At 45.0% G+C, this 23,860-nt stretch overlaps 2 protein-coding genes across 2 annotated transcripts in view; one reads left to right on the top strand and one right to left on the bottom strand.

Moving 5' to 3' along the window:
• ano2a (anoctamin 2a) overlaps window positions 1-6,184 on the bottom strand; it is a gene marked incomplete at both ends in the record, with an annotated part of 15,790 nt that extends 9,606 nt beyond the window's left edge. Inside the window, 13 exons of the mRNA XM_079742859.1 lie at window positions 1-8; window positions 552-634; window positions 993-1,153; window positions 1,392-1,526; window positions 1,612-1,676; window positions 2,011-2,058; window positions 2,257-2,312; window positions 2,444-2,492; window positions 2,618-2,672; window positions 3,171-3,337; window positions 4,112-4,210; window positions 5,374-5,679; window positions 6,047-6,184. The exon at window positions 1-8 is cut by the window's left edge and continues 4 nt beyond it. Coding sequence (XP_079598985.1) covers window positions 1-8; window positions 552-634; window positions 993-1,153; window positions 1,392-1,526; window positions 1,612-1,676; window positions 2,011-2,058; window positions 2,257-2,312; window positions 2,444-2,492; window positions 2,618-2,672; window positions 3,171-3,337; window positions 4,112-4,210; window positions 5,374-5,679; window positions 6,047-6,184 — 1,370 coding nt within the window. The remainder of the gene's footprint in view (window positions 9-551; window positions 635-992; window positions 1,154-1,391; window positions 1,527-1,611; window positions 1,677-2,010; window positions 2,059-2,256; window positions 2,313-2,443; window positions 2,493-2,617; window positions 2,673-3,170; window positions 3,338-4,111; window positions 4,211-5,373; window positions 5,680-6,046) is intronic.
• Window positions 6,185-12,162: 5,978 nt separating this feature from the next.
• Window positions 12,163-23,558, top strand: LOC307080588 (purine nucleoside phosphorylase-like; the record flags this gene model as incomplete). Its single annotated transcript, XM_079743361.1, has 6 exons — window positions 12,163-12,290; window positions 13,598-13,761; window positions 14,215-14,318; window positions 15,827-16,002; window positions 16,615-16,805; window positions 23,341-23,558. Exons 1-6 carry the CDS (start codon window positions 12,256-12,258, stop codon window positions 23,556-23,558), a joined length of 888 nt encoding a protein of 295 aa, XP_079599487.1. The 5' UTR covers window positions 12,163-12,255.
• Window positions 23,559-23,860: the final 302 nt, after the last annotated feature.

Here is a 23,860-nt window from a genome sequence, read left to right as displayed (position 1 = left end):
ACTCGGTCCTGACGACAGCGAGAGGAGGGGAGAAAGAAAGAGAAAAACATGACATCACTGGACAGCGTGTTTATGTTTAGGAAAGGTGGTGAGCGAGCTGGACTCCTCCCAGTCTGTGATCGGGTGGTGACCCTGGTGGCTGTAACCTATCAGCCAGCTCACTGCTCTAAGAAGCCCTCAATCCTATTAGAGTCATGGGCAGAAAGTGAAGTCATGCATGTGGGGCTAATTCCCCTGTATGTGCTGCGCGTTTCTGTGTGTGTGTGTGTGTGTGTGTGTGTGTGTGTGTGTGTGTGTGTGTGTGTGTGTGTGTGTGTGTGTGTGTGTGTGTGTGTGTGTGTGTGTGTGTGTGTGAGAGAGAGTGTGTCTGTGTGTGTGACTTTGGGTGGCTGACCTGGGCCACAAGGTCAAGTAATTAACCTGACATGCTGAAACTTAAATAAATAGGAAATGCAGGTGCTGACCAAAATAAAAGAGATTCTGAAAGATACAAGGGGATCATGAGTGTAAGTGTTTCAGCGAATTGGTGAACATGTGTGTGGATGTTTTACCTCTTCATCCTCCAGGCTGGTCAGGTCCCAACTGTGTTTCAGACACATCTGACGCCTCTTCCAATGTTCCAAGAAACACGCAGCTATGCACGCACGCACACACAAAACACACACACACACACGCACACACACACACACAGTCGATGAGAGTCGATTAATATATATATATAAGATTATATATAAGATTATCAATCCTATAATGCTAATACTAATATTACAAATTAAAACAAATAAACCAAGGTAGTAAAATCATAACACTGAGCTATTTATCATTTTAAACAAACTAATCAGTGGCTGAAATTAGTTCCAACACTCAAAGGATTCACAAAACAGGGAAGAGCTAGGGCTTCTGTATTTTCAGGCAGGTTGCAATAACACACCATTAACACGTTTGTATTTCTGTAGTCTATATCAAATGAAGGAGAACAGGTGTTGATTTACCCCACAGGGACATGAAGATAGCAAAGAGGACGGTGGCCCCGTTGTCAAAGAGGTACGATGCTTTGGCCAATGAGCACACGGAGCTCAGTCGCCAGTAGTCACACACTCCATCACAGAGAGGGCACATGGTAATGTTCAGGTGGTCGTCGCATGTCTCCTGACTGAAACACACGCACACACACACACACACACACACACACACACACACACACACACACACACACACATACACAATACAGTGACCTAGGACAAGCTTGAAATGGAACAAATTCTTTATAAACATGTGTTTTAGTAAAAGATATGAAGGCTAAATAATGTAATATGATTTAAGATAACATAAGTGCAATACTGAGAGCGTATACACGTTTTTGAAAAAGGACTTGAATTGAATCAATTTACCTGGGCACGTTGGTGTCAACAGTTAAAATGCCGTACACAAACACTACGATTCCCAGCAGAGATGGAGGAATAAGAAGCTGAGTGTAGACTCCCAGCCAGGCAAAATACAACCCAATCTGCTCCCCAAAGTACTTCCTGTCAAAACAAACAGCATCCACATCAACCCGCTGGACACATGCACAGATGTGAAACGTGACGTTTTGTGTGATGTCCACTGTACCGTATCAGGTCCACAGGCTGGTACTTAAGCATTACTCCATAGTTGGCCCATTCTTCATGCAGCAACTGAGGGAGAAGCCACGAAGATGCAACAGTTACACACATCAACAACAACAACTTCTTCCACTAATCAGTCAGGACAATGGATTTTACAAGCCAGGCGGGTTGGTCCCAGAGCCAAAACCTTTTTGTAGATTTAGATTCTACATTTGACTTCTACATTTTCAATGCTACATCACACATATTGTTCAATCTCAAAATCTGTTTCCTCAATGTGATCCAGCTTTTGGTCTGAAATGTCTACATTCAGTGTCTGCTCCTCATATTCATGATCCAAAACCCAAATCAAAAACACGGCCTTCAGGATAGAGGATGCAGTACTTCTCATCAGAGGACTCGCCTGTCTCTCATTGCGTTGGTCTTTCCTGCCTCTTCTCGTGAACGAGCCCTGAAACATGAGGAGCATACCACTTACACAACGAGGCAGCCTGGGCTACATTGGACAAATATGGAGAGCTTGGCTCTACATATCTATAGACTTTTCTACAAATGCATGTAAAAACCAAACTTTTGTCAACCAAAATACATGCAAACGACATCAAACTGTAGAAATTAAGCACAGCTGATGAGAAAAATTGCTACTTACGTCATGCAGAGGGAAGGCGGAGTCATAGACATCTCTGGCCAATAAGGAGGTGATGCCTGGTGACAGTTATGATCACATCATTTTGACTGTTAATGTGCGGCATGTTAATAGTTTGCATTCAAAGAAACAGATCAGATCACCTGTAGGCTATACATTAAACGAACAAGCAGAAACAACTTAAACTCACCTGTAGTTTGGCAGGATTGTGTGGTAGTACGAGACATAATTTCTGCAACCTGGACACAAGTAGCATAAGTCATTATCATATTAATCTAAAATCAATCCTGGGCTGAATTTAGTAAATATTTTACTAGGTAAAAAGGCAAGATTCTGCTATGTCTGTGTTATCTATTAGACTCACTATGCGGCTCCGTGTGGAATTGCAGAACAATGTCTCTGTTGACTTGATATCATACCTGGAGGAGTGTAAAAATACATGAATAAATAAAATAATGTAGGGATAGCTTGTTTTGGAAGGTCCCTTTTTTACTTTCGGTACAGAGGGAAATTACTTGTATGTCCTAATGTGATTAAAACAAACCTCCCCTTGTTAATCTAAATTATATTTACTACTGCTATGAAAATAATGCAGGGGTCCAGGAGGAGGTCAAAGTAATCTTTTAATACAAAGTCTATTAGGAGGACAGGAAGCCATTATAATACCATCAGATCATAGGTCAATACAAAATATGTATTTTTCCCTGGGTCAACTGTGTGTCAAATGGACTGTAAATGGACAATTACAGCACTTTAATAACACTATAATGCTTTACAGTCAAAGTCCCCTAAAAAATATCGATGCCTGTGGTTAATTGTCTTCACCACATCTTAAAAAACAGATCAAAATAACCTACAACTGTTCCCTACTCAAAGCATTTTATCTTAATGAATGAATGATTGTGTTTTGAACTCACAGCTGGAGCTTTTCTCTGATAAACGGGTGTTTGAGGGTCTTCAAATGGACGCGCGTCTTAGAATCGTCGTCCACGTCAGACACATCTGGCTGCAGTGGCTGGGTGATTTTGGTCATCACGGAATCCCAGATACCAGCGATACCCGACCGTTCCCGCATCTCACATTTCTGTCAAATCAAACGCAACAAACACAGCATTTCGTACTTTGTTTTCCTCAAATGCAATCATCCCATAAGTTACTGTCAGTCGATATACAAAACGACGTGCTTATCAAAACATTATTTCATAATTCGCCCTGATGACATTTATCATTTCAACTGAATATGTATATACTATATAGATATTGTAATGGTTTGACTTTGTTTCGGAGTTCATGTATTTGTTTTTGTGTGTTTGGGCACGTGCATGTTTGTGTGTTGTTACGACTGGCTCGGAAGCCGCAGCAAAGAATGGAGACAGACCACAGAGTTTAAATCCCAAAATAAAGTGTTTTACTTTCATGAATAATTGTACAAGTTAAAAAGATTTGACAGAAGCACATGGTGTCACGAGAAAGCAAGCCCCCTTCTGAGGGTGAAGGCATGGCATTTAATCAACTTGATTGTGCGCGTGCACCACCCAAAGACCATTCCATTGCCACTGCAAGGCCCGTGGAGGTGTAAAGGGGCGTAACAGTGTGCACAAACATGTGTTTGTGTGTTGTCTTTGTGTCTGTGTGTCTTTGTATGTGTGCATGTGTGCATGTGTGTGTGTGTGAGTGTGCGTGTGCCTACATGTTTGTGGTTGCACATGTGTGTTTGTCTTTGTTGGTGTGCATGTACGCCAGTTCATGTGTGTATGTGAGTGTGTGTGTGTGTGTGTGTGTGTGTGTGTGTGTGTGTGTGTGTGTGTGTGTGTGTGTGTGTGTGCAATCCATAGCATCATTTGGGCAAACAGCTGACCTTTTTCACAGCCACCTTGATCTTCTGCAGCTCCGCCTCTCTGCTGAGGATCGGCCACGGGATGTGAAGACGGATGAACGCAACACCGTGCAGCGAGGTCTACATGAAAACACAGAACACAGGGAACCCTCAACACCGTGCAGCGAGGTCTACATGAAAACACAGAACACAGGGGACCCTCAACACCGTGCAGCGAGGTCTACATGAAAACACAGAACACAGGGGACCCTCAACACCGTGCAGTGAGGTCTACATGAAAACACAGAACACAGGGGACCCTCAACACCGTGCAGCGAGGTCTACATGAAAACACAGAACACAGGGGACCCTCAACACCGTGCAGCGAGGTCTACATGAAAACACAGAACACAGGGGACCCTCAACACCGTGCAGTGAGGTCTACATGAAAACACAGAACACAGGGGACCCTCAACACCGTGCAGTGAGGTCTACATGAAAACACAGAACACAGGGGACCCTCAACACCGTGCAGTGAGGTCTACATGAAAACACAGAACACAGGGGACCCTCAACACCGTGCAGTGAGGTCTACATGAAAACACAGAACACAGGGGACCCTCAACACCGTGCAGCGAGGTCTACATGAAAACACAGAACACAGGGGACCCTCAACACGTGCAGTGAGGTCTACATGAAAACACAGAACACAGGGGACCCTCAACACCGTGCAGTGAGGTCTACATGAAAACACAGAACACAGGGGACCCTCAACACCGTGCATGATGTCTGCATGAAAACCATATAATGCCATATCATCTAAATAACAATGTTAACATGCAAACAGTGTGTAACATTTCAAAACAAATAAATGACCTAATGTTATTTTCTGGCTGTCAAAATGTACAGAATATAACAGACTGTATTTAGTATCCACCAATGTATTTATTTTGTCAAGAGCACACATGTGCTGTATAGCACTACATGGTGGAATATCACACACACTCACTTCCAATCGATCTGCCAATTAGAATCCTTGTACTGTTACACACACATACACACACACACTTAGATGTGTTGGACAGTGTTAGTCCATGGTGTTGGAGTCACAATACTTTAGGATTTAGAGAGTCTTAAAGGAGAAGAGTGCGGTAGGTTTAGTTAGAATGTCTCTCCCCTTCACAAGAAGGATCTGTCATACAGTTTTGTCTCTAGCATTGTCAGACAGACTAGATAAATCAAATATGAAGCTAGAACACCCCCGGTGACCAACATGGTTTGGAGCTGAACTCATCCCCACGCACCTGTTTATCCCGTTCTATGTGTAATCCTGCCTCCTGCAGTCCACTTTCAAACTCCGCCCGCATCACAGCCTTCTCCTCTTCCGTCAGTTTTGACTCCTCCCCCTCGACCGCTGCTAGCCCCGCCTCCCCGAGCTCCGCCTCTGAGCCCTGGAACCCGGACACGGACGCCGCTATGCTGCCATTGGAAACGATTGAAAGGCGTGGCTTTGAGCCCCGCCTCTTTTTGTATTTGTAGCAGAGAACGTAGTCCACTTTCTTGCGACCGTCGGCGAAATACAGCCCAGGTCCGAGCTCTATGCCAGACTCCTAGAAACACAAACACACAGACAACACACCGGTTATGCTCATGATTAAGCTTAGGATTGATGTGTGTCTATGTTTATGTGTCTGGACGTGTTTGCGTGTGTGTGTGTGTGTTTGTGTGTGTGTGTGTGTGTGTGTGTGTGTGTGTGTGTGTGTGTGTGTGTGTGTGTGTGTGTGTGTGTGTGTGTGTGTGTGTGTGTGTGTGTGTGGGCGTGTGTGTCTCTGTGTGTGTGAAAGTGAGCCCTACTATCTCTCTCTGTGGCGGTTGTTACACTTGCGTGGTGGGGTGTGATCAGTGAGTTGAATTGCTGAACGCGTGACGGTTATAATGCGTTGTGATTTCACTTGTGTTGTCGCGAGGGGACCATACCGGTGGAGGGGGCTCATCATCCACGTCCTTGTCATGGAGACCAGAAGGAGTCCCGTTGGCGGCGTCCTGCCCCAGCCCAGACAGCGAGCAGGCCAGGGAAAACAGCCTCTCTGAGCGGGCGACCGGCGGATCACCCATGGTGTTGGCTGTTCCGTTCCATCCCTCTGGAAGGAGAGCAGGTGAGCAGGTCGATATGAGTAGGAGTCCAAAGGGAAGACGCAGGAGGAACAGGATCAGTTGAGACCCTATTGTGGTTTGAGTATCCTTGTAGTATTGCTAGAGTTAGCCACCACAGCTCCGCGGTCTAACACGACGCAGAGGGGATGACTTTGTGCATAGAATAATAGAATATCTCATAACCTCCTTTAAGGATGAAAACTAAACAGTATTGCTGTTGTTTGGCAGACAGTGAGAACACAATTCAAACACACAACCACACTATGTTGTGTAGTCCAGTCTCTGTCTAACATTGTTTTCCAAAGCATTTCCCTGAATATATTGAATGTGGTCATAACAACGTTTTTCAATACAAATAATTAGTAATACAAAACTTTAACTATGATTTAAATTTGTGATTAGGTTTTGAATCTGTTAAAAGGTTCATACTATATTTGCATAATATATGCAAATATCCAAACGTTTTTGTGTCTTTCTCACAAGGCATTAGGCGGAAGGCGCCATTAAATGTTACAACTAGTATGAATTTATCATAACTACCTAAACAATAAATAGTTACGTATCAAAATAAATTCTGACCATATTAATCATCATTTCAACATGTATCATTTAAATAACCACAGGTGGTGATAATCACAGCACGGCAAACACACAGCAACACTCATCATCCATAAATAGCAAACCCATATCCCCGGGCCCTAACACACATCAACACTAATCCCTGTTCACCACGTGTGTTGTGGGCAAACAAACAGCCCAAATGGAGAGGGTTGAATGTGTAGCCCTCTAACCAAAGCAGTCCAGGTTTTTAACACATTTTAAAAATTTTATAAACTATGGATTTGTTTGAGCACATACTCATTTAGTTAGAGTTATTTAAAGGAACATTTAAATGCTCTCTTCTTGTTTGCGTGAATGTATGACAGACAGCTTGCTTGGCTAGCTTGGCAATGTGACTTTCAAAGACAGTGTATGTGTGTGGGTTTATGTATTTTTGTGTATGTGTGTATGTTTGTGTGTGCTTATGTGTGTGTGTGTGTGTGTGTGTGTGTGTGTGTGTGTGTGTCTGTGTGTGTGTGTGTGTGTGTGTGTGTGTGCGTGTTTGTCAATAACTAACAACAACTCTTCTGCCACTGCTTATTCTGATTCTGTCATTCCAATGGAAGCAGGAGCCGGTCTCTCCCTGAAGCTTAATGTAGATAACAAGCCACGGTGCACAGAGCTGAAAGGCGAACTGGTCAGGTAAAGACGTTAGAGCAGGCCTGCAGTAGCCGGGCAAGGGTCAGCAGCTTTTGGACAGTACAAAGCCAAAGGCCAGAGGGAAACGACAGGACCAGATTACACATCGCTAATTACAATAACTTCTCCAACCATGTGAAACTGAACATTCAACAGCACACACGTAGGCTTCACACACTCATTCTTTTTTGTTACATTTTCAAGAATATTTTAACTTCCAAAATGGATATTAGGATACTCGTTTATTGCCTAAGTTTGTTGGGTCTTAGAATCAGCATGATTCCAACACTAAGGCCTATGCCTGAATCGTAAATAGTTTCAATCAGACAAATCGAAATATTTATTTATTTGTTATCTCCATAAATGCATGCGTTATTAACACGTTGGCGCAACACGTTCGCGAGCAGATGATCGGATGAACACAACCTCCAAAGCATCCAGCCCCGGGGCAGACGGTGAAGACGCAGGCGGATTAAACAATACCACATTACACTACTTTGAACGCTGCAGCGCATCGTTGTTTCGTTCCTAGTCGACAAACTCAGACAATAGTTGACAAGTTTGACTTACCAAAGCCTGTAGATAATCTTTTCATCGCTATTTGAAAAGAAAAAGATGCGCAAAGCGCACGAGCGAAAACATGGGTAACAATCCGTTCGCGTTCCCGGCCGAGGCTTAACGTGCGCGCGGGCACGGCGCGGCTAATTCCCTGGACGTATCTACGAACGACATGTCAGGTAGGTCACGTGGGTGCTGCCGGGTAGAATTGTTGCACGCAAAGAGCAGGCGTGCGACGTTCGGGAGCGTTTAACACACCGGAGGAAAGCCTTACAGGAATCATGACTCATCTATTAGTACTGTTTACATGTGTTTACCCCGCGCTTAAAATAAATAAGTAGGCTATAGAAAACATGCAAAAAAACTGATGATATTTAGTTTAGAGTGAATAAGTAGGCTACTTGAAAAACAATGACGATAAGCCTACAAAAGCTGATACTGGGTGTTAATTACATTATAACAATTCGGTACAGAGATAACAAACGCAGATTAAATGCCACGCATCTCACCCAGTGTGTGGAGGCTCAAGGTGCCGTTGCCTCTCTCTCCCTCCCTCTCGCTCTCTCTCTCTCTCTCTCGCTCTCTCTCTCTCTCTCTCTCTCTCTCTCTCTCTCTCTGTTCATCCTTCTTTTTCTATATATCTATCTGTCCATCTATTTATCTATATAATCAATCCTTGCTTCGATCCACCCATCTATGGAGAACAGAAGGTTGAGGACACGTGCGTCTAAGGGAGCTGTATAAACAATAGCAGAGACAAGATTACAAATAATTCTGTTATTACAGTCATTTCAACAACAAGCTTGGCAGTAATTGGAGTGACATTTAACATAACCTTGTGGAGGACTGACGCGAGACCTGGTCTGAGAGGCCCTCTGGTGGCCATATGTGACACTGCATTTTTGGTTTTACATCTTTGTAACTTTACCCGTGTGGTTATCCAGGCCCGCCGACAGGGGGGGACAAACGGGTACGTTGTCCCGGGACCTGGACTGGCCCTCGAATGGGGGGGGCCCATAACTGGACCCCCATAGAGCACAAGCTTGCAAAGAAGCTGGACTTCAATGACCTCATTGATGACTTTGCCACCACAAAAGTCCGGCGCATGGCATTTCGCACCTAAATAGTTGCACACAAAGTTAATGTTAAAATGTTCAAATAAATTGTTTGTTGAGTAATGAGTATTTTTTTGAATTTCCGTCATTTAAGGGTAGGGTAGGGACTGAGAAAGTAGAGGTGTGTGTGTTTTTTTTTTTTTGGGGGGGGGGGGGGGGGGGGGGCCCATTGAGAGAATTTTGTCCCAGGCCCAGCCAAACCTGTCAGCGGCCCTGTGTGTATCTTTGAGTTATTGTTTGTAACTCAAAATTCTAATGAGCCAGAGAGGGAGGACTTGAGCTGAGGATGTAATAAGAGCAATCAGCCGGAGCAAAACGCTGGTATATACAGTAAACCACTTGTAAGGCTTATTCATTCCTCCAAATCGTTCATCTGAAGGCTGCAATTCCTCTACAATCTCTGCGTTGATTACATTCAGAGCAGCCCAGATTAGAATCCATGGCATGCTGGAGGGCAGTTAGGGTCAGCCGGAAGATCCTCCGGGCGTGGGGAATTAAGGAGCAGGGTCATGGGAAGGATCCCGTTAAACTTCAATCTCCAACATGCGTGAGATGCGTGAGAAGAATGCTACACCTGACCCACTCCAATACCCGGAAAGGTGTGAGGATTTCCTGAGTCAATCGGCTCACAGAGGAAGGGCTCATTGCCATCCTGCTAATGGGCTTCACGGGACTGCAAGAGATCGGGGGGATGTCGGCAAACATGAAATCCATACCTGAAAGGAGTTGCCTACATGTACCAGTCCCTATTCGAGCACTGGAAACCCAACATCGAAGATGAGGAGATCATAAAGTCAATTTTGAAAAACATTAATCCCCAATTAGCCAGTCGTAGCAGTGTTATAGATTTGTTTTGTTGGACTTGGTCAGCGAATGGAGAAGGAAAGAGAGAAACACTATGAACAGAGAATGAGTTCACTAAGAGAAACATCCAGGCCTGATGCCTCAGAAGCCCCTGCTCTGTCTCCTAACGGAAAGACCTCGGTCCAACTCGGTCAACCAGCGATAACTAACCCCTCCAAGTGTACTGTTGGCACTGCAAGGGAGGTTTATGAGCCAGCTTCCTGTCCACAGTGGAATTACAACAGAGCTTCTCCTAGAAGCAAGCTGCCAACACCCTCACAGCGGTAAGCTGCCAAAACTACCAACGCTCAAGATAGTCACGCTATACTTGGTTCCCCCATTCACTCACTTACCAGTGAGCTCCCACCGCTGTCAGCTCCTCTCCACTCCCACTGGAAAGCATGCTGCCCTGCCAGTTGATGGTGCCACTGAGCATTATATTTAAGTCCATGAACAAGAACCAGTATCAATCCATGAGTGAGCTGGGTTTCCCCTCAGCTGGTCTTCTTCTCTGCTTCAGCTCCTGTGGACCTGGTTCCTGTCTGCCCTGGCCTGACCTCCTGCAGGCTGCCACCGGCAATGTCTACCTGGAGGTTATAATATCAACCTCAGAAAAACTCTGATATCTGTGCGAACAGCACAATTTTCCTCCCCCAGGAATTGCCTATTTAACAGAAGCCCTATCATGTGGCCAATCCAAGCTTCAGGTAATTAAAGGGCAAGTAGTTAGTAATGGACATCATAAAGCCGTTTATCTCTCCGTTCGCTGCGCCAGTTGTCTCTGTTCCTAAAATAACTGATCCAAAACCAAGGTTTTGTGTGGACTACAGGAAGGTGAATGCAGCTCGGTCCACAGATGCATTTCCCTTGCCATACATGCAGGAAATATTGAAATCGTTTGCTGGAGCTGTGGTATTCACTACCTTGGACCACCATGGTGGATACTGGCAAGTCCAAATGGATAAAGACAGCCGAGGAAATACTGCCTTCGTCTGTCGGTGTACAGAATTGTCCATTTCAAAAAATGTCCCTAGCGTACCCAGTGCGAATTAGCCTATATGCAAAGAGACAGTCTTTGTTGCTATCATTTGCCTCATCAAACTTGTAAAGCATGTTTAGTTTTGATTCAAGTTTTGATTTGTTTCTAAGGAAATAAAAGATTCTGCCCCAACCAGTTAGTAGGAGGGAGATTGAAATAAAATCTGTTTCGATAGTAAGATTCTCGTAAAATAAAGAGAGAGGTACAGAATTGTATATATTTATTTTTATTTATCAGTTAAAGCATGTGATTTTTATTATTTTTATAAGATCATTGCAATCACTATAGATAAGCATTGACTCCAGATATGTCCAGGTATTTATAAGCTAGGGGCTAGTTGAAATGTTAAATATGTCAACTTTAAATGCGCAGAGGAACCACAAGTTATTCCCAGGAAAAGGCATTGGTTTCTTTGGGCCCCTTTCCTGTGAAGGAGTTGGTCCTTCAACATTGTAGGTTAACACCTGGAGAGGTATCCAAGTTATGCATTAATTCCAATGAAAAATCTAAAAATATAACACAGCATAAGGACATAGGCAAGGTTATGCTGAGCATTATAGGCTAACAACAATAATACGTAACAGGTCCTTACAGCAACGTTGCATAGGCTTTAAAGGGTTATTTCACCAACATTATTGCTATTCTCAGAATTTATAATAATAATCAGTGATTCATTCTCAAACCATTCCACTTCTCAAACCTGTCAATCTGGTTTGTTTTCCGTGGCAACAGTTACCAGCGCTTCCCAATAAACCGGCTTCTCATTGGTCGTGGCTTTGACACCAGCCATAAAAACTTTCCTCTTGGTGCAATTAGCGCTTAAACTCAAGAAATATAGGGGTAGCCTAAGCCTGCAGTTATCCATCTATCAGCCTTATTTGCATGGGAAACAAACATTTACACTGCAAAAGCAGTAAATATTTGCAAAACAAATAAAATGTTAAAACACATAAAACGTAGATCTGTCGTTCCTGGTGTCAACCGAGCAGCGCTCGAGGCAGCAGGTTGCTCATTCTGTTCCGCATGATATGGTCCGAGCGAGCGTTTCCAAGGGACGACTCCGCCCCCTGTCTGTCATCCCAGCCCACTCGACTTTACTTATAGCGTCATCCCCTCGGAGTCTCTTTACCAACCCACAGCTTTGAAACTATATCCAGCATTCCATTTCCGTCAACCCATCGCTCCTGCAGCCCACTCGTCGCATCCGTAAAACTATCACATCACATTGATCATCAGACATGGCAACCACGGCACCCGCGGCCCATCGGTGCAGGTGAGATGCGATGGTAGTCAATAGCAATGGGCTGGATAGAGAGGAATAATCCTCTTCTTGCTTACATGTTTTTTTTAAGGCTGCCCAAGTGTCCACTAAAACGCTGAGCTCCAATCATGTTCACAGCATAAGGGCCCGACTAATAGGTGCAGAACTCGTCCTGATAGGCGAAGTTCTACTTGATAGCCTAATAGAAGACCATGATATTATTCGATGCATAATGCACTGCTTTATTTTAGGTTCTGCCCTAATATTCGTGTCTGTTCGTTAACATAACAAGATAATAGCTGTGCAACGATTATGCACACTCCATTGAGCAATACGCAAATGTTAATGGTGTAATATTTTTGCTTTACACTATAACTCTATATCCTATTATAGGCTACGTTGTCATTCAACCCACGCGAGAATGTGGTCTTGGTTTAAAGAGACACTACCGATTTCCCTGCGCGCCGAGTTCCCTGCACTCATTTGTATTTGAGAAGCGCAGCTCTATCCTTCCAACCGAATCATTTGAATTTCATGCTGCCCCTTCCACACCAACCAATGCAATGCAGAAATGGGGTCCCTTTAGGCCGTCTGGACTGAGCAGATTGCGAAATGTCTGTTGCATTCCTTCGAGGGGCTATGAGGCAGCACCACGGACAGCTCCGCCGCGAGCCCCTAAAGTAAATCAGGGAGGGCTTAAAACATGTTGTAGGCCTAAAGTGAGTTTTGCAATGCTACTGCAATTGATTAATTATCAAACCATTCCACTTCAAGCAAACCCTCAAGCCTGTCAATCTGGTTTGTTTTCCGTGGCAACAGTTACCAGCGCTTCCCAATAAACCGGCTTCTCATTGTTCGTGGCTTTGACACCAGCCATAAAAGCTTTCCTATTGGCGCAATTAGCGCTTAAACTCAAGAAATATAGGGGTAGCCTAACCCTGCAGTTATCCATCTATATCAATTGCAATATAATTTATTAATATTATTATCTTAATTACAATCAATGGTGTGCCAGAATAGCCCTAGAACTCACAACTGAACTGTGTCACACATTACAGCGAAACCTTCAAAACCACAGACATGGACACTAGGACAAACCCATCCCATATCCACAAAGGCTATTCATTTGATGCTGGAGGCTATGTATACATATATATATATATATATATATATATATATATATATATATATATATATATATATATATATATAGCCTCCAGCATCAAATGAGTGGCCTTTTGTATATATATATTTATATATATATATCTTTGATCAATATTTTCATCAATGTATATCCAGAGTGTCTTACCTCCACACAGTTACGAGGACTATGAGGCTACGGCCGACTGGTTGCGCTCCCAGACAGAGCAGCTTCCTAAAGTGGCCATCATCTGTGGCTCTGGGCTGGGCGGACTGGCAGAGCTGCTGGACAACAGGGCCGTCTTCCCCTACAGAGACATCCCCAACTTCCCCCAAACCACCGGTGAGAGCTCCTTGTGTGTGTGTGTGTGGGTGGGTGTGTGTGTCTGTGTGTGTTTGTGGAAACACACGTAAGCACATGCGTGTGCTTACATATGCATTTGTGTAATAGCCGGTGAGTCATGTTTGGGATCATTGTGTTTATAAATCACTTATTATGTAATGTGTTGCTGAATTTCCTCACAGCACAAGCTGGACTTTTACATTGGCAATATGTCATGTTGCACGTGTGCGTGTGTGTGTGTGTGTGTGTGTGTGTGTGTGTCTGTGCGCATCATCACTAATGCATCTTGTTCATTGTGTCTGTGCGTGTTCATGTATGCATGGGTGTTTGTGTGTGTGTGTGCGCGTCATCACTAATGCGTGTTCATGTATGCATGAGTGTTTGTGTGTGTGTGTGTGCGTGCGTGGGTGCTTGTGTGTGTGCCTTTGTGTGTGTGCGTGTGTGTGTTTCCAGTGGAGGGCCATCAGGGACAACTGGTGTTTGGGACACTGGAGGGCCACCAGTGTGTCTGCATGCAGGGGCGTTTCCACACCTATGAAGGCTATGACGTATACAAGGTGAGTTAGGCTCAGCTTCCACACCTATGAAGGCTATGACGTATACAAGGTGAGTTAGGCTCAGCTTCCACACCTATGAAGGCTATGACGTATACAAGGTGAGTTAGGCTCAGCTTCCACACCTATGAAGGCTATGACGTATACAAGGTGAGTTAGGCTCAGCTTCCACACCTATGAAGGCTATGACGTATACAAGGTGAGTTAGGCTCAGCTTCCACACCTATGAAGGCTATGACGTATACAAGGTGAGTTAGGCTCAGCTTCCACACCTATGAAGGCTATGACGTATACAAGGTGAGTTAGGCTCAGCTTCCACACCTATGAAGGCTATGACGTATACAAGGTGAGTTAGGCTCAGCTTCCACACCTATGAAGGCTATGACGTATACAAGGTGAGTTAGGCTCAGCTTCCACACCTATGAAGGCTATGACGTATACAAGGTGAGTTAGGCTCAGCTTCCACACCTATGAAGGCTATGACGTATACAAGGTGAGTTAGGCTCAGCTTCCACACCTATGAAGGCTATGACGTATACAAGGTGAGTTAGGCTCAGCTTCCACACCTATGAAGGCTATGACGTATACAAGGTGAGTTAGGCTCAGCTTCCACACCTATGAAGGCTATGACGTATACAAGGTGAGTTAGGCTCATCTTCCACACCTATGAAGGCTATGACGTATACAAGGTGAGTTAGGCTCAGCTTCCACACCTATGAAGGCTATGACGTATACAAGGTGAGTTAGGCTCAGCTTCCACACCTATGAAGGCTATGACGTATACAAGGTGAGTTAGGCTCAGCTTCCACACCTATGAAGGCTATGACGTATACAAGGTGAGTTAGGCTCAGCTTCCATGCCTATGAAGGCTAGTACCTATTTGACGGTTATTGAAGCTCATTAGCCTAATGTAGTATGCAATAAATAACATGTTTGTTCAGTTTTTATTAATAAACGTATTAATCTCTTTACAATAGTAAACACCTGTTCCTCACTGCTTTGGTTCACTTATGTGGGATGACATATCTCTGTTGGATCTATTAAATTCCTGTGCTCACCAGAGTGTGACGTACTTGGACCCTGTGTGTTCCATTTTATACAATGTTTAAACCATTCCGCTTTTGTAAGCTATGAAGTGGTGCCTGAAGATATTAAATATTGCCACAATGAATGTTTTATTGTCCATTGCATCACCCTTCTATTACATTTGAAATATATTTGAATGTTAAAATGAACGTAACTCATCGTATTCCTAATTTCTTATTGGACAAGGGAGACACAGTTATAAATATTCTCTCTCTGTGTTCACGGGCGTGCATGCTTCTGTACTCACTCATTTGACATGTTTTACCTTTTTACTATCTTGTTTACTTATCTTGTAGTGTTGCTGTGATGTTGAGGTGTATGGCTGTTGAGGAACCAAGCCTAAGAATGTTTGTGCATGCCTGCCTGTGTGTGTGCGTGCCTGCCTGTGTGTGTGCGTGCCTGCCTGTGTGTGTGCCTGCCTCCAGGTGACGTACCCCGTGCGTGTGTTCTCCCTGCTCGGTGTGAGGACGCTGGTGGTGACCAACGCGGCCGGGGGCCTCAACAACAGCTACAACGTGGGCGACATCATGCTGATCAAGGACCACATCAATATGCCGGGCCTGGTGGGGAACAGCCCTCTGTGTGGCCCCAACGACGACAGGTGCTGCAGGCTAGGGGAAGTTTGATTTAGAATGCACCATACTTCTCTCCAATAAGACATATTTTGCAGTAAAGTACATTTAGAATTGTCTGTCAATGCATGTCGGTCGTTGATATTGAAAAGGAATATAATTGCAATGTTACAATTATTATGTTTGCGTGATTCAATCCCTCACAAAATATGATGTCTGCGTGTATTTCCCTATCCCTGAATACTTTCATCCGTGTGGTGTGTGGGTGCCTGCATGTATTAGCTTCACCATACAGCCATTGTGGCCGAGAGCTCAGACTATCTCCCTCATCTCTAACTTCCTGTACTCTGCAGCGTTTTTCCTAGGAAATAGATCTAGCAGTTGAAATTGGTTAACCACTTTCTGTTGTTCACTGCTTGCGAAGTATAAATGGTCCCTATTGGATGATCTTTAGTATTTTTCCTTATCTTTAACATATTTTCTCAAGTGTGCTCTGTGAAGCATACATCATAGCTCTCATGCCACAAGTGCACATCCCCAACAGTATGCAATAAGGATATTAAGGCAGCACTTGAAACATTGGCCAAAGCATTAGCCAATCACATGACTTTCACATGAGCAAGCGGTCTCTCTGTCCCCAGGTTTGGTGAGCGCTTCCCTTGTATGTCCGACGCTTACGACCGCGACCTGATCGCCTTGGCCAAGCAGACGGCCGAGGAGCAGGGCATCGGGGCCTTCGTGCAGCAGGGGGTCTACTGCATGGTGGGGGGCCCCAACTTTGAGAGCATCGCAGAGGGGAGAGCTCTGCGGACCTTCGGAGCCGACGCAGTGGGTGAGTGGCAGCTGGTCCTCAGGGGTTTAATGGCTGTACACACTGATGTGGAGGTTGGCTGGTTAAAGCGGCTTCACCTGGCCCCAGTCAGTGGTTTTTTAAGCCGGTTTAGGTATTCAGATATGCAGTTATACATTATACACAAATTTGTTGTGATGGCTGGTTAACCTGTTTTATATGTGTGCAGCATCACCCAGCCCCAGGCTGCGTTCCACCTTTTATCAGTCGTGTGACGCATCTTCTGCTGTGCAGAGGATTGTGGGGCAGAATAGCAAAAAAGCATGCTGGCTTTCATGTTGCGAAATGAGATCGGAATCGGACTCGGCCAAGTGAGGCTGCTCAAACCAGCCATCTTCCAAACACACTCTCACACTCACAACTGTAAAATACATACACAGTAGATTGTAGGATACTGTATTATTATTGATATTATTGATTGATTATTGGTAGTAGTAGTAGTTGGTGGCGGCTGGTGATCAAAAATGTTGGTGGGGTACAGTGATAGACAGGGGGTCTGGGGTCCCCCCCCCCCCATAAAAAAATCGAATTTAATAGATTTGATTTCCTGTATTCTGGTGCATTTTGTGGATGGCCACTACCTATTTACCTACTATTCATTCAGATTCATAGCCTACATCCTGACTTGCAGGGCCTGGACAAGCTTACACTGCATATACAGACCTACTTCATGGCCATTCCACCAGCCATTGCTATTTGACCCATTGTTGTTATTCTGATATTGAGACAAATCATGATCACTGTCCTATAGCGTCCATTTTTTGTGAGTCTCAATGTCTACTTCAAATGCAGTTAGAAATATGGGACAGTTGCTTAATTTGTTTATATGCTACAGGCCGAAAGACTAAATTAATGTAACTTACTTGCTCCTTTAAAGTATAACTTTGCTTAGGGAGTCCAATTCCTCCACTGAAATGGGTGGAAAGTGCTTACAACTCTCTGCTAGTTAGCAATCTATCTCTTCTCTACATGTAGTTGTGTTGCGCGAATGCTGCTGAGGGAGGTAGCCTATTTGATTGATTCGCTGAATTGTCCAATCATGTGGTGATAACAAAAAAGAAAAGCGATACCATTGGCCTTGGGCGCACACTGGTGTGACCCGAGGGCGAATTTTCTTGCGCCAATGAAAGCTGTCTCTGCTTGATAGACAGCAAAAAGTTAGCGAGCTTACATTGACTTCAATGTGGCCGGCGCCCCTGACTTGGAGGAGGGCTTTATTTCGAATGACCAATAACTAGCCTAGCTAGTTATTGAGACGACCTTAAGAAGGTCGTCTCATATCTAGCTGGGGTGAGTGTTGAAACTAAGAATTATAGTGTTTGGCATTTCAATTGGTTGTACTAACCTTAACCCTAGTACCTGCAGTGTTGGTTTTTGCTGTGTTGTTGTTGATAGTAAGGTCGTTGAGTGTAGTTTCGGTCACAAGGTGTGAACAATAGGCTTGATTGACTAGGCGGAGCTAAGGCTGCCTGAGCTACCATGTGCATTTAAAGGCTAAGTGTTAGCAGTGTCTGCTTTAGCGTCAGGACCCAGCAAACGAAGACCCGGGAAACAAAGACCAAGGGAGTCTCTCTGTGGGAGTCCCGGGGAACAAAGACCAAGGGAGTCTCTCTGTGGGAGTCCCGGGAAACAAAGACCAAGGGAGTCTCTCTGTGGGAGTCCCTCGAGGAAGACCTTAGAGGCCACGGTATAGTAGCTATGTGTCGTAATTCAATTATCGTTAGAATCTCTACTCAAAGACGACGCCGCAATAGATCCTCTGCTCGGCGTCGCAACCCATCCAACCTATGCCATTTACCCACCCTCGCCATCACTGACCTTGAAGTGATGGGAGGACTCTGGAATTGCCAGTCAGCGGTCAAAAAGGCAGACTCTATTTTGGCCTACGCGTCCCTCAATACCCTCCATTTCCTGGCCCTGACAGAGACTTGGATCACTCCAGAGAACTCTGCCACTCCTGCTGCCCTTTCCACTGTTTACTCTTTCTCACACACCCCTAGGCCTTCGGGGCGAGGAGGAGGGACCGGACTCCTCATCTCTCCGTTGTGGACCTATCAGGTCCTTCCACTAGAACACTTGGCCAGATCTGCATTTGAACTCCACCCTGTCACTGTCACCCTTCCTATTAATCTCTTCATTGTGGTAATCTACCGTCCCCCTGGTCCCCTTCGTGACTTCTATGACGAAATGGATGCCCTTCTCAGCTGCTTTCCTGAAAATGGCACACCACTCGTTATACTTGGCGACTTTAACATCCTGCCAGAGAAGTTGCACTCACCTGAATTAACCAACTTTTTTGCCACCTTTGACTTAACACTATCCCCTTCTCCTCCCACACACAGGGCAGGAAACCAGCTTGACCTGATATTCACAAGGTCCTGTGGCACCTCTGCTCTCTCTGTTACCCCACTCCCCGTGTCTGACCATCATTTTGTTGCTTTTTCTCTCCCCTTAAAGTCCTCTCCCCCTCCTTTCTAGTCCCCACATTGTCACCACCCGCCGCAACCTCAAAACTCCCTCTCCCTCTACGTTTGCCTCAACTGTTCTGTCTTCACTACCTTCTATTGAACAATTCTCTCAACTATCCACAGAGGATTCCTCTGACACCCTGCTATCCTCCCTCTCCTCCTCTTTGGACTCCCTCTGTCCCTTCCACTCCAGACCGGCACGATCTTCAGCCCCCCCTCCTTGGCTGTCTGAATCTCTGCGGACCCATAGAGCAGAGTTGCGGGAAGCTGAGAGGAAATGGAAGAAATCAGACTGTCCTAATGATCTATCTCACTATCTCCTTCTTCTCTCAGGTTTCACCTCCACTGTGTCAACAGCCAAATCTGCCTTCTACCGGACCAAAATTAACTCCTCCGCCTCAAACCCCAGGAAACTGTTTTCCTTATTCTCTTCCCTCCTCAACCCTCCCTCCCCTCCTCCTCCTTCCTGCCTCACTGCTGATGACTTTGTTACCTACTTTACCCAGAAAGTAAAGGACATTAGCTCCTCTTTTATCACTGCCACCATCCTCCCTCCCCCGACCCCCACCTCTGTCTTTACCCAATTTATCCCTCTCACCTCAGACGAGGTCAACAGAATTATAACATCTAACCATGCCACCACCTGCCCCCTTGACACTATCCCTTCCTCCCTCCTCCAGGCTGTGTCAAACGACATCCTGCCATTTCTAACCGCACTTATTAACTCCTCCCTCACTTCTGGCATTGTTCCAACGTCTTTCAAGACTGCCAGAATAAAGCCTCTCCTCAAAAAAACAACGCTTGATACCACTGACATCCAGAATTACAGACCGGTATCTCTTCTTTCATTCCTCTCTAAAACATTGGAACGTGCCGTCGCTAACCAACTGTCCTCCTATCTCTCATCTAGCAACCTGCTTGACCCTCACCAGTCAGGCTTCAAAAAAGCACACTCCACTGAGACGGCTCTCCTCGCGGTGACTGAGTCCCTCCGGGCGGCCAGAGCCTCGTCCCTCTCATCGGTTCTCATTCTCCTTGACTTGTCTGCAGCATTTGACACTGTGAACCACCAGATCCTCCTCACCACTCTCGCCGAGCTTGGCATAGCTGAATCTGCCCTTTCCTGGTTCACGTCCTACCTGATGAATCGCACTTATCAGGTAACATGGAATGGCTCCTTGTCCAAACCTTGCACGCTTGATACAGGTGTCCCTCAAGGCTCGGTGCTGGGGCCTCTTCTGTTCTCCCTCTACACCAGATCTCTGGGCTCTGTAATTACATCCCACGGCTTTTCCTATCACTGCTATGCTGACGACACTCAGCTATTTCTCTCCTTTCCCTCATCTGACAAAGCCCTGATTGCAACACGCATATCTGAATGTCTGGCAGAAGTCAGCACCTGGACAACTGCCCATCACCTGAGGCTTAACCTCAACAAGACTGAGCTCCTCCTAATACCAGGGAAAGATTGCCCACACATGGACTTACTGGTCACTGTTGAGAACATCACTGTATCTCCTTCTCCAACTGCCAAAAACCTTGGTGTAGTGTTGGACAATCAGTTGTGCTGCACCACAAACATCTGCGGTGGCCCGGTCCTGCAGATTTGCACTTTACAACATCCGCAGGATCCGGCCCTTCCTCACAAGGGAAGCAGCTCAGCTTCTAGTTCAATCACTGGTCATCTCCCGCCTCGACTACTGCAACTCGCTCCTGGCTGGACTCCCTGCCTCTGCGATTAAACCCTTGCAGCGCATCCAGAAAGCGGCAGCGCGCCTCGTGTTCAACCTACCAAAGTTCTCACATGTAACCCCCCTCTTCTGAGACCTCCACTGGCTCCCTGTAATAGCTTGCATCAGATTCAAGATGATGGTACTGGCATACAAGGCGGTCGATGGAACTGCCCCTGCCTACCTCCAAGCATTAGTAAAGCCACACACCCCAGCTCGATCCCTCCGCTCAACTACCTCAGCTGGACGTCTGGTACCGCCATCGCTAAGAGCAAGCAAAGGTCGATCAGCAAAGTCACAACTTTTCTCTGTTTTGGGACCTCAGTGGTGGAATGAGCTCCCTACCGATGTCAGGACCACAGAGTTGCTCACCAGCTTCCGCAAGAAGCCTCAAAACTCACCTGTTCAGAGTTCATCTCGACTCTGCATTGAAACCAATGCACAGCCACCATTGAATGTTGTACGTCCTGGCACTTGTACATTGCACTTATTCAAGGTACTTAATTGTGTAGCATCTACAGTAGCTGCTATCGCTGCCTTACACGGGGAATGGGTTAGCCTAGCGATTGTAATACTTGCACTTGGTTCTATGAACGTCTTCACTGTACCGACAGCGATATATTGTTTCACTTCTTATGACAAATGTACTTATTGTAACAAATGCACTTATTGTAAGTCGCTTTGGATAAAAGCGTCTGCTAAATGCCCTAAATGTAAATGTAAATGTAAGCCCAAATCATTGACGTTCAGACGCATTAAAATGGTTGCTGGCAGTGACAAGTACGGTCTGTCACACAATTAAACGAGGATAAAAGCTATGTATTTTTGTTGATTTATTTTGTATTGATAATAGTTGATTAATAGTTGGCAGATATATTCAAGTGAATATTTCACGGAGGGGCAGCGTCCTAGCGCCCTCTATTGACCCACCGCCACTGGCTACAATATAATATCATGTTTTTATTTAGCGTTCCTAATTTAAAGCGGGTGTAGATCAAAGCTCAGGGTGAGAGATCAGAAAATATATTTTGAAGCTAAACAACGAAACATCCCCTCCCTCTCTGCTCCCTCCCTTGCATGTGATGTTTTGAATATCACACACCTGTGATTGACAGACACAATGGCTTGCCCGAACCTATCAGGGAAGAGCTGCTCTGATTGGTCAGAAATGAGCCGGGACCTCTAAAGTGTCTCATACAGAGTTAGGCATAGGCATCTTGAAACAGAGCTTCTCAAAGAGCTTTAATTTATACTGTAATAGAACTTAACGTATTACCTTCAAAGGCTCCTAGTTCAGGCGAATAATAAACTACAGTGCTCCATTGCTTTTTATGTCCACCCTAGTGGAATTTACTGGAAGTCTCTTCCTGCTTCCTATAGCTTGCCAATAGTTCTTTCAATTACTTCAACTATCAAGAGAAAATAGAATGGAAGAATTTGAGCTTAGTGACCATAATGCACCTTTGGACCAGAGGAACCTTTCATTACTTCTAAGAACTGTTGGAGGAACTACACAATGTTTTGAGTGCGCGCCAGGTACTGAGAGCCATCGTAGCTCTTAGCCATTCTGAGGAACTTATTTAGCGCCTACTTGAGGGTAGGTGCTGTCGTAGAATGAGAGGAACCATGACAATGATGTAGGTGTACATCGTTGGGTCAAGACGGTTTTGTACGTTGATTGGTGGAACACACAAGCCAAATTGCTCTTTAAATTTTATCGTTTCAATTTGAACGTCTTGTTGACAACTCGGCTATGTCATAAAACCCACAACACATACACACACACATCTCCTATCATGGCATCACTCTTAGGTATGGTCTACACTGCCGTTACTCAATGTAGTACAGCAGCTCTGATGTGCATAGTAATTACAATATATGCTGATGTCAACACAGGTGTTGCTCATAACATTATTTGTCAATTTAGACGTTAGAACAATTATGGGTCTGCTCCTATCTCTATGTCTATGTACCAGGGCATGGGGAGTCAACTTATCTTCACTAGTGTAGCTCACTACCTGTGCCCTGACACATCTAAAGAGCAGACTATAATAAGTGTTATGTGAAGGTGTTTCACGCCAAGCGCCATCTAGTGAGACATAACAGAACAACAGAGGCAGAGAGCTTCTAAACATGGCGTGTACACCATGGCGTTCAACACGGTGTGATTTCAACTTAACATTTCTTGCACAAAGACAAAAAACACAAACCAGAAATGACAACGGAATGAATGAAAACCAACGTTTATGTACCTAACGTCTATTATCCAAGTCGTTGAGTGATTCCTCATGATGAAATGTGTTGGGTGCGTGTCAATAGGAATGAGCACAGCGCTGGAGGTGGTGGTTGCCCGCCACTGTGGCCTGCGTGTCCTAGGCCTCTCGCTCATCACCAACATGGTGGTGACCGACTACGAAAGCAAGCAGAAGGCCAATCACGCTGAGGTGCTGGAGACCACCCTCATGCGCACCAAGGACCTCCAAGGGCTTGTCCGAAGAATCCTAGCCCAGATGACTGAGGACCCTGAGGACCTGTGACCTTGAGAAGCAGCGGTCAAGTCGGCGGGAAAAGGCTAGATAGCTTAACGTTCACGTTGACCCCGGGTAAATAATGGGCTATGTATTCATAATGTAGCACCGTCGGAATTCTACTAAATATTCTTATAAGCAGCCCGAACAAGTGAAGCACAAAACAAACGTAGTTACTTTAAATGATAATCAACGAATAATCAGGGAATTTATTAATGTCAAAAAAATTATATAAATATATATATATATCAAAGTTATATTTATCAAAGATATATTATTATATTAAATCAATGTCCATTGATTTATAAGCT

The sequence above is a fragment of the Pollachius pollachius genome (assembly GCF_949987615.1).
Source record: "Pollachius pollachius genome assembly, chromosome: 9".
Classification (NCBI taxonomy): domain Eukaryota; kingdom Metazoa; phylum Chordata; class Actinopteri; order Gadiformes; family Gadidae; genus Pollachius; species Pollachius pollachius.
Note: the sequence above shows the minus strand (reverse complement) of the source record. Positions and strands in the feature narration are given on the sequence as shown.